Source organism: Rhizophagus irregularis, chromosome 6 (genome assembly GCF_026210795.1).
Source record: "Rhizophagus irregularis chromosome 6, complete sequence".
Lineage (NCBI taxonomy): Eukaryota > Fungi > Glomeromycota > Glomeromycetes > Glomerales > Glomeraceae > Rhizophagus > Rhizophagus irregularis.
The window spans coordinates 4,940,151-4,951,357 of record NC_089434.1 but is presented as its reverse complement, the minus strand read 5'-3'; the positions used below and the strand labels follow the sequence as shown (position 1 = coordinate 4,951,357).

The window sequence follows — 11,207 nt, the reverse complement described above, 5'->3', positions numbered from 1 at the left end:
ACTATTTGATTCTTCAAGTCTTCATCTCATGAAGAAAATAGGTTTTTATTAAAAAAAGTTAATTTCTTGTTGGCAAAATCAGACTATCTTGAATTATACTACTGGAAATAATGCTTTTTCATATAATTCGCTTTACAAAATATCAGTAAATTTTTAGAATTGTAAAATAGTATCAATACTAAAAAGATATACGGTATATATATATATATGTTTCTCTTCATTTTCTATAATATTATTTCGTTCCTCCTCTTTTGTAATAATGTTATTTCGTACCCCCTCATTTGTAATAATGTTATTTCGTTCCTCCTCACAGGAGTTGGAAAGTTGTGTTAACGAAGCTTTCAGAAGTTTCGTTGATTCAACTTTAAATGAAAGTGAATATCTTAATGCATAAATTTCATAAACGCGCTCAGCTAACTTCTTATAAACACTTTTTTCTTGAGTTAACGATTTCTAAAAAATCTCTTTCACAAATCATGAATTTTGTAGACTACAAAATTCTTTCAAAACTTAATTTGATAATATTAATATTAATTGCCGATTCGCCACTTAGCGATACAAAATGATCGGAAATCTATAATTAATCTCGTCGGACATTTTTATATTAAATACTATTGCTTCTGAATGGTGTTTTCACAAAGTTTGAAAACGTTTTGTTGTAATATAAATGCCCTAAAAATACATTAAAAAAAGGTGTTACATTACTTGGATATAATTTTATAAAACTGGTAAAACTAAAACATTGCCAAAAAAAAAAAAAATTTTTTATTTTATTTTTTTTTTAAAAATATTATTTTGTTAATCTAAGCAAGAATATACTGTATAATATATAATAGTACAAAAAACCTTGTAAAATTTGCAAAATTCGCGAATAATTAGTGTAAAGTTACCTAAAATTTGAGCTTGAATGGTGACTTCCTCCAAAGTAAACTCTTTAAATTTTATAACAAACGAAAAAAAAATTTTTTTTTTTGACATATGCATTATTGATATGATGGGGATATCAGTAATATATCAGTCACCTGATAATTACTGATAATCCACATGTATCTCTCCTATAAATGGCGCAGATAGTTGCATTTAAGGTATACTCATATCGTATAAATATCATAATCATATTGGTATCAATGATATTTAGATGATCAAAATACGGTGATATCTCATGTTATATTATAATATTAGGTATTAATTAAAATTCATTTATTATACGCGTTATTACATACATAATATTTTATTAATAATATTACTTTTTTCTAAACTACGTTGTTAATGGTTTGGAATATTAGGTTCGATTCCAACAAACAGCTATTTCCAAAGTTTTTATGCCAACTCTTTCGAAACTATTGCCTGAGGAGCATTATACTAATACCAAACGAATTAAGCGAAGATGGATATTAGATTGTGGTGGATTAGGTTGATTTTGACTTGGTAAAATTGTGAGGTGAAACGCTATTGGACATGGATTGTTGAAGTCTGAAACTCCCGAACTAGTTCAGAACTTCTGAAACAACTGATATCTATAAAAAAAAAAAGTACTTCATTAGTAAGCAAAAAATGCATGTGACTAAAATGCGCATATAATATTTAATTGTTAAAATAAATAAATATATGCTTCATATAGTGATAACAATATAAGTTATAATCAAATGCTTGGCTATTTACTGAAGTAGCTATCACGTTTAATTTTTATCTTTTACATACAAAAAACAATATATGCGCGTTATGTTTTCACCATATCAGCGAATGGTTAAATGACAATAGAAAATTGTAAGGTTAAAAATGTTTATGTTATATTACAAAATTTATTTATTTTTATTTTTTTTTAAAAAATGAATACATGAAATGAAAAATAATTAATAATATAATAAGAAAATTCTTGTTTTTTGTAAAACGACGTGGAATTTTTCCTCTTCTCATAATACTTTTCATACAAACGAAGTTGTTCTTGGTGATTATAATCAGGATACAAAGATAAAGTATTTTTCCTGATGAATAGGCTTCGAGGAAAGTATTTTTCCTGGTGTATTGTAGGAAATAAAGTATTTTTCCTGATGTATTAGCACAGGAAATAAAGTATTTTTCCTGATGTATTGATACAGGAAATAAAGTATTTTTCCTGATGCATTGGCACAGGAAATAAAGTATTTTTCCTGATGCGTTGACAGGAAGCCCTCTCTTTTAAGAATGATTCATATATCAAATGAATTATTATTGATTGGACAGGTTTTGAGCATAAAGACTGTCCAAAACCTGCCCAAACCCTGTCCAAAACGGTTCAACCGCCTCTCCTCAAAATCACTCTTCCACGCGTGATATGATCTTAAAATTAACATATTTCCTATAACTAATCCACCTGGAGGCTCCATCACGCCAATAAATATAATATAAAATATAAAATAAATAAAAGTAAAAAAATAAAGAAAAAAATATATATATAAGGAAAAAAAATATATAAAGAAAATAAAAGTAGAAATATAAAGAATTAAAAGAACGTGTAAAATATTAAAGAGATAATATATTCATTAAACTATAAATAGTAATATAAAATAAATAATTAAAAAAAATAAAAGATAAATGAAAATAAAATAATAAAAAAATATAAAGAACTAAGGATAAAACGTATAAAATTTAAAATATGTAAACAGATCGGATGATGGATGAGGCGAATGATAATAATTATAAGTAATAAGATATATGATATATGATATTGATATTATTTGTATAATTGAGATAATATTTGATATTTGATAATATATAATGGAGTTATATGAGAAAGTTATTGTGTGATATAATTTTTTTTTTTTTTTGTAAAAAATAAAGAAAAAATCTAGAGGAAATTTCAGAGCTTTTTTATAAGAAAAACACATTTACGAATAACAATATTTGTAATCTATGAATGGACAAAAATATTATTACTAAAAACTTTATTATAATTACATGAGACAACAAAGAATGATTTTACGAATTTCTACAACGAATTTCTTCACACAAATTAATATTGTTGTAACCGTGAATTCCGCGAACTTCATGTTTCATCTATCAAGTAAATATTGTAACCTTATTAGTAACAATGATTATCTTTATTCTACCAGTTGAAATGTTGAATATATCTATCTAAAATAATGTGAATTCAATTATTACCGCGTCGTAATTTGTTCAAATTAATTTATAAAAATAAATAATATATTACAGTTGGAATATGTTCTTTCATGTGAACACGTTCAACGATAAAATTTTAATCAAATGAGTCATGAAAATTTTATTATAAAGAACGCTTCAACTTTAGTGATCGTCTATCGATTCTATCGATGTGTCACAATAGATTGCCATATATGGTTTAGTTTGTAATGCCGAAGGCCATCGTGAATCGTGATGTGTGAAATATTTCTTCCAGTTTAATATTTGTTACATCAATGAAATTTAATCAGTAATCATTTATTGAAATTTCACACAAATAAGCCTTTTTCATGGATAGGGAAAATAATTGGTGTAATATTCGTTTTGTACCCGATCCAAGTATTAACAGTAAAATCAGTAACGAATTTGAAATTTGTTATTGTTTCCCATTTTGGCAATTACAAATTTTTACAATACGAAGTTCAATGTAAAGTATATTTTTTATTTATTAAAAGAAACACTCAAATTGTTTGTAAAAAATGTTTAAAGGAGCAATATACATCACTATTTATCGAAACTTATAATGTAAATATTCTTGCAATTCTTATATATATTTTTCGGTACAAAAATATTTTCTCACCTTGTTTTACATTTATGGCAAATAGATTGATAAAATTCTAATTGTGAATACAAATCGGGATATTGACCCTTTTATATGTATTAAAACGACCGATAAACAAATAAAATGGAACCTTTTCAGTTTAATGAAATTCTGTAAAAGGAATAAAGATGGGACCCTTTTAATATTTGTCGAATTCTATTAGTAATTTCAAAAGTACAAACCACATGTATCTATCATATACTAATTTTACAAATTTTTATGTTATGAAATCTCTACAAAAGATGCAGTAATTATTTTTTTATAATCGTTTCGATATCGGGAATTTTGCCACATTTAACAAGAAATAAAGCCACAATTACAAAATTGAAATGTTTCTTTCAAGAGCGACATCAAAAAAATTAGACCTTTTGTACGACATTCATTTTTCTGCGCAATTAACTTAGAAAAAGGAGGGACGGAATTAATTTTTAATTTAACATTTTAACATAAAAAGAAATGTAATTCTAAAAGTAGTTGTTAATTATGCAGCGAAATCAGTAACGTAAGTAACGTAACGCAAATATTTGACTAATCTTTATGCTTGATATGCTGATATTCACAAGATCTAGGTTATATTTAGTTAGTTTCTATTATAATATCTAACTTCTTTTAGAATTACAATTTCGCAATGATATTAATAGAAAAATCTAAATTTTAAAAAATTAAGATGACAAAAGCACGTTATTATGATTTTTAGATGGGAAGGATAATTCATAATTTTGGATTCGCTATTCATTCCCCCAAGAAGCTCTAAAAACGTATAAATTAATTTTCGATAAATCAAACCATCTAGGATAAAATTAATACTTGAGATTCTATTGGTTGACGATCACGTGAGTGGACAGAAACATCGCGTGACCACAAATTTTTCATATTGCATAGAATTGTCCTTCGCATATAGTGGGATTGCAGAGTTTTGCCAAAGGAAACCTTGCCCATAACAATCTTTGAATAAAATATTACAATGGGCGAGTGCGTGAATGGGAGAAGACGAGGAGAGCAAAGGCCGCAAATGCTTTTATAATATTTTCCTCTAGATATGGGTGAAACAATCCAGAATACGTGAAATTTGTGCTGTAGTGTAATATAGTAGTATTTAAAATAAAAAATGAAATGTAATTAAATGGTATAACTCATTTTCCTTAATAAAAATAATGTTTTTTTTATATATTTTAATCTATGCAACCTACTTTTCCCCCTCCCCCCCATTTTGACGCGTTTTTGATATGTGAATTAAATAATGCTAGGCCGCCTACTAATTGAGCATCCTTAACGTACGCATAACCTAATGTACACACTTTTATTACTTTTATTTATTCCTTTTATAGTTTTTATAGTACTGCTATATGGATATATGGATGCAACAAAATTCAAATTGTTCTACAACGTTCAACTTTTTCCCCTAATATTTGACCAGTAGTTCTTTTAATTTTGTAGATAAGAAAAAAGGTAATTTCTCCTCACAATAGGGACATACATCGGGAACCTTCCCGGTAAATAGTTTTTGTATAAATTTATACCAAATGGGCTCATCCATATATAATTGGCTCTAGATTGGCTTAAATTTGGATTATTTTTTGCATAAATTTGAGCCAATTTTGATAAATTTATACAAAAACTATTTACTGGGCTTTAGTTATTTAGATTAGATTCAGTAAACTTTAATAACAAATAAATGACTATAAAATTTTATTTACCATATAAAAAAGGTTTATGCTAAATTTGTGCCAAAATGGGCTAATCATAAAACATTTATTCGAAATTTATACTAAAAAAATAATATAAAATTCGAACAAATTCTAAACAAATATCGTATGATTAACCCATTTGACACAAATTTAGCACCTTTTTTTATAGGGTTACTGTTACATTCAGCATAAAAACTAAATTTGTACATACTGTCATAACCTCAGGACAACTCAAGCAAAAGAATTTTATTATTTTGTAATACAATTTAAACAATCAATGAATCAGCCGTTTTACCATTTTTCTTAAGAACTTTTACTTAAAGGAATAAAAGAAACTAAATTCAGGAAGATGAAAATTTTAAAATTCCAGACTAAAGGAAAAGATTATCTGAGTTGACCCTGAGTCACCAATATATTCGGTACTCAAAATGAAACTCAAAAATTACAATTGGGACAATGGACATTTTTATAGAATTAAATAAATTAATACTTTTATAAACTAAATATAAACAATTAAAGTAAAAATTTTCAATGTTTTACAAAGATAATACGATTTGAACAAACGAGATTTAGCTTCGAAAGAAAGACCCTATTGTATATATATATATCAACGGCTGTCTACTATTTTAAGGGATCAATTAATTTCCTTATATTTTTTGTTCATTGTTTTCTGAATAATAATACAAATGATGTTTGTCAATGATATTCCATAATAAGAACGGGTAAACAAATTCCCGAAAAATTATTATGCACTGTATATCGCACAAAGATCGATTAATCGAATCGCTATATTCCCTGAATGAGAGAGAATGGAACGCTCAAATTGAAAGAAGAATTTCAGGCGGGATAAATATATTAAAATAATATTACCGGAGTTGGATAATTTAAATAATACGATTAATAAATTGGTCCGTGCTTTTTTTTACTAATTTAATCTATAAGCTCTTCCTAAATCAATAAATTCTTTTGTTTTTTTGTACTTATTTAATCCTTTCCTTCCAGCACAAATAAAATTTTAAACGTATAAAGTATTCCAAATTGGATCTCCGTTTACAACTCCAGCACCAATTAAAATAGTAATACTATCATGTTAATTTCGTGTAATAAATAACTAATTAAATTTTTTTTTTTGAAGATGAAAACAACAATATTTAATTGAAAGAAATAAGTGATTGTAATTATTATTACTAATTTTATTTTTATTTATCCTTTTTTTTACAAGAAATATCGGCTGAACTTTCAATTTATGGAATGATTAGAGTTAATCAGGGTCAATTATTGGAGACAAATTCGTTAAAAGAGAATAAATAGAGAATTTTTTAAATTTTGTGGTAGTCACAGAAATATCCTGTTATGTGCAATTCGGAATATTGTTTTTATTCTCAAGTTTATTTCATTAAATTAGAAATTAAAAGAAAACTAAATTTGGCATACAGGCAATTATAATAATAGATTTTTTACATTATAAATAGAACCGAAGAAAGTCGAAAGACGCAAGAAAAAAAAAACAAAAAAACATTAATCCATATAATGCACACAAAATTAAATTTTTATTCATTACCAAATTTTCACTTTTCTAAATAAAAATTTTCGTACTAAAATTATCATTATTCGATCGCTGCAACTACCCCATCGAATAATGATAATAATTATCCCATTCATAATAATTCTTCCAGTTGCAAAACGTCCCTCTTTTCATACTATTCTATGAGCCTGGTCTGATCCGGCTCAAAATTTAAATTATCATTATTTGATCTCTGGAATAATGATAATAATTATCCCTTTCACGGAATAATGATAATAATTATTCCAGTTAATAATAATAATGATCCATACTATATATGACATTGTCTGTGAAAATAAATTTTGTTTATCCCCAATAATCCTTCGCATCACGTTAAACTTTATCGATACTTTTATTACAAATTAAAATTATAAGATCGATATGATCTCTCTTAATGAAATTCAGTATAATAACATCTCTATCACTAAATAAAAATGTACAAAAAAAAGGCATAATTTCGATATCTTAGCAGGTTTACTTGATTCTAGTATGATCCAAGTGACAAACTTATCAATAATTCTAAAAATATTTTATATAGTTAGAACCATGCATTATAGAATTAGTTGTCTGCCCTCCTTTTTGTAAAAAAAAGATCCAACTTTTCCCCTTCGTAACTCGCCTCCCCTTAGTATTTCACTCCTTTTTCTTCCTCTCCCTCTTCGTAGTAGCTCTCCTCCTCAAGTCGTTCGTCGTCATTCACTTCCTCTTGTTCATGTTCTACTTCTTCAGAAATTTCTCTAATGAGATTTAGGTAAAATTATTTAAAGGAAAGAATTTATACATACTGTATATATTTTATTTATTTAAAAAAATAAAAATGTTCCCATCTGTAAAATTTAGTAGTGATGCATTTATCTCTTTATTAATCCTAAGAATAAATAAAGTAAATCAAGAAGCGCCTTTTGTTATGAATTTAATATTTTCAAAAATTATTATATTGGAATCCATTCAGCTATGACACCCAGTTTAAATGTTTTCATTTGACATTTGACATTCTTGTATTAAATTACTTAACACAATATTTAATATGAAAATTTTTAGTTCTTTTTGTGAAAACCACGTGGAGTAAAAAATTTTTGGCTCCATACATATATTTATAAAATAAAAATCTGCACCGCCGATCGATCTGATCATGCTTTGCGAGTATACTGTTCTTCTGACAAAAAATGTGAAATGGTATAAAGGATAAATCTCCTTTCGAGTGATTAGGTCAGGCTCTTGTCAGGTTGCCTCTCAAATATTCGGTTGCGGGTACTAAGCCATTTTATGGCTAAATGCATGCGGCTATGCAAATTGATTATGGCTTTGATTTCAAAAATTACTAAGCTTCGATGGAGGGGCTTTGATAGGCTTTGTTAGGCTCAATCTTACCGTACGTAAAATCTCTGGATCGGGTACTAAGTCATTTTGTCAGCTAAACGTGCATAAACGTGCATGCAATTGAATTTGTCTACCTACAAAAATATATGTTTAAATCTTCCAGAAAATGTAAAATATTTCGGTCATCCTAAAATGTGAAAGACTCCGGATACTATCGATTCCAATTCCGGAATTCCTTTCATAGGACGATCTCAAAGAAATATAAAATTATGTTATTTGTAATCAATTCGCAAACAAATTGTTGCGACATGAACTCAAAGAAAAATTATACAACACGAGCTCCGAGAAAAAAATGGTATAAGTCATGGAAGAAAAAAAAGGTCGAGAAGCCATTAAAACTCTTAATGGCTGTGTTTGAACTTATTAATGTTCAACCACTAATTTCCCATATGCAAAAACATATTTATCGAACTTCAAAGTCTCTAAAATGCGTTCAAAAACCAATGAGTATAGTCAGATAATTGGTAATCCTTCAGATTCTAAACTTGACAAACTTATAAACAATAATTTAAAGCTCATTTGTTAAAGTTGTTGCGCTAGATGGAGTAATAATGATATTATAATCTTGAAAAGAATGTTATGCGGATTTATTTTTTTAATTGGATTTTATGATATAGATTTTCATCGCATAACATTCCATGCGACTACTCCTAATATAATAGAGTTTATTTAAAATAATTCCTTTTAAGACTTGACAATCAGCTTTTTACACTTATTATTATTACTTAATCAGCAGTATTTTTATATATGAACTTTTTTTGCAGTTATTAAAAATTTGTTTAGTCACAATTTATTTGGGAAATATCTTAAAAATATTTAGCTAAAACACAAAAACTTTTCTTTCTAAATTCAACCCTTTAAAAAGACATCTTCAGCTGTTAAAGATGTAATTTTTTAATTTTAAAATCTGATAATTCCTCATCGTATTTTCTTTGAAAATAATATTAATGGTACCTCAATATGGCGGTCATAGGTTTTAACATGAAATACTTAATAGTTTACATTACTCTTACAACTATTAATAGCATAAATAGAAACCTGATAAAAGATTCCCTGCATTTATTTATTCAATAATTTTATGTTTTTATACTCCTTTATCAAGTGTGATGCTTTTATTTAAAGAATGCGAAAGAAAAAAAGTACATACTCAAACAATTATCATAGCTCATCGAAACGTCCTTATAATGAAAATAGTTAAAATACACTCATTATTATTTTTGAAGTACTGTACCGTCCCGCCGCGTGTATGGCCAAACATTAGGATCAGTGTAACAACAATGGCCAATAAATTTTTAGGATCTGTATGTAACCAGATACGATTTTCCAAAAGATTTCTCGACTTTCAACCCGAACATTCATTAGTAATGTTATATTTATTAGATAATAATGCGTCAATAAATAGTGTTGGTGATGATAAAGGTTATAATCATATTGGGGAAATAAATTCCTTGAGCAAGAAATAAAAAGAATCAAGAATAATGAGAACTCAAAGAACACGCACAATAGTTGTGGAATTAATGAGTTATTCAACAATTGAAGAAATAAAACACGTAGAAAACTCAGAAATAATCGACTAAAGAGATAAGGATTTGATTGATTAAAATACTTTAACAAAGAATAAAGAATAAAGGTCAGCGAAGCTTGTTCGAGTTGTATTTCTTCCTTTTGTTTAATTTTTCATCATAATTATTCACAATTATTAAACCTTTTTATTCTCTAGGTCTTTTACGGTGGATTATTTCCATTTGAGCAGGATAACTGCTTATTAGTAATAAAAGGTATTACACGATTACTTTCATTATTTATGAAAAAGATTGTGCATTGTTCTATGCAGCGAGATAAATTAAATAAATCAATTAAACCTAATCTAAAAATACAATTTGATATTTATTATAGAGGATAAAAGAGTATCATTATCATTCAAATCCCAAATCTACTCGACCGAGGTTTGTTACTTTTTAAAGAGCATATTAGAATAATAGAATATAATGATCCTATTATCTTTAACGATCTATCATAATATTTACTAAAATGATTGATTTGATCACTTTTACGGGGGGAACTGATATTTTTACGGACGATAAGGATAGATTAAATAAAGTTCTTAAATCTCGATATTTAAAATCGGCAATCTGCGATCCACGGCTCCGAAAATTACATTGAGAAATCGTGAACGTGAGAGAGATGATGCATGATCTTATTTACGGAAGAATATAATGGTGGCTATGTGGGCGTTGCTGCTGCAGGTGGCGGTGCGGGTTATGATGAAATGATGATAGCGCTTGTTCCCGGGTTTATTCACAAGGAAATCGAAGAGATCTAAATCAGAAACAACAAACAAAAATGTGAATTATTTAGATGAATTTCCTAGATTGTGATTATTGAAAGCTAAGCCATATCTCGGGAAGAGGGGCTGTGTAGCTAGTACAGATGTACTGATTACAATATAATACAATGAAAAAGTTTTTTCACAGTGGGAAAATATCTTGCGGCTGAGGAATTAATTTATTGCCGTTAATCCAATCACAGAAATAAGGCATGAATCAGCAAAATCAAAGAAGTATAAATAAAGTGATTTTTTGCCATCCTTACAATCAAGAAAAATAAAGACACTTAAGATAGTTCGTTTATTACTAATAATTTTCACAAAATTAATGACGAGGAACTCAAAGATGTTCCGTTAATATTATTATCGACGTGAACGATGGTATGTAATTTAAATATTATCATTTTTTTATAAACTATGTACTTGACAAATTTGATAATTAGATACCACACGTCACAACATGGAAAAACG

General features: G+C 27.4%; 1 protein-coding gene across 1 annotated transcript; it reads left to right on the top strand.

Moving 5' to 3' along the window:
- Window positions 1–9,594: 9,594 nt before the first annotated feature.
- Window positions 9,595–10,573, top strand: OCT59_026729 (uncharacterized protein; the record flags this gene model as incomplete). The annotated part of the gene is made up of 5 exons (XM_066143391.1): window positions 9,595–9,632; window positions 10,034–10,040; window positions 10,131–10,188; window positions 10,307–10,356; window positions 10,496–10,573. 5 exons carry the CDS (start codon window positions 9,595–9,597, stop codon window positions 10,571–10,573), a joined length of 231 nt encoding a protein of 76 aa, XP_065992915.1.
- Window positions 10,574–11,207: the final 634 nt, after the last annotated feature.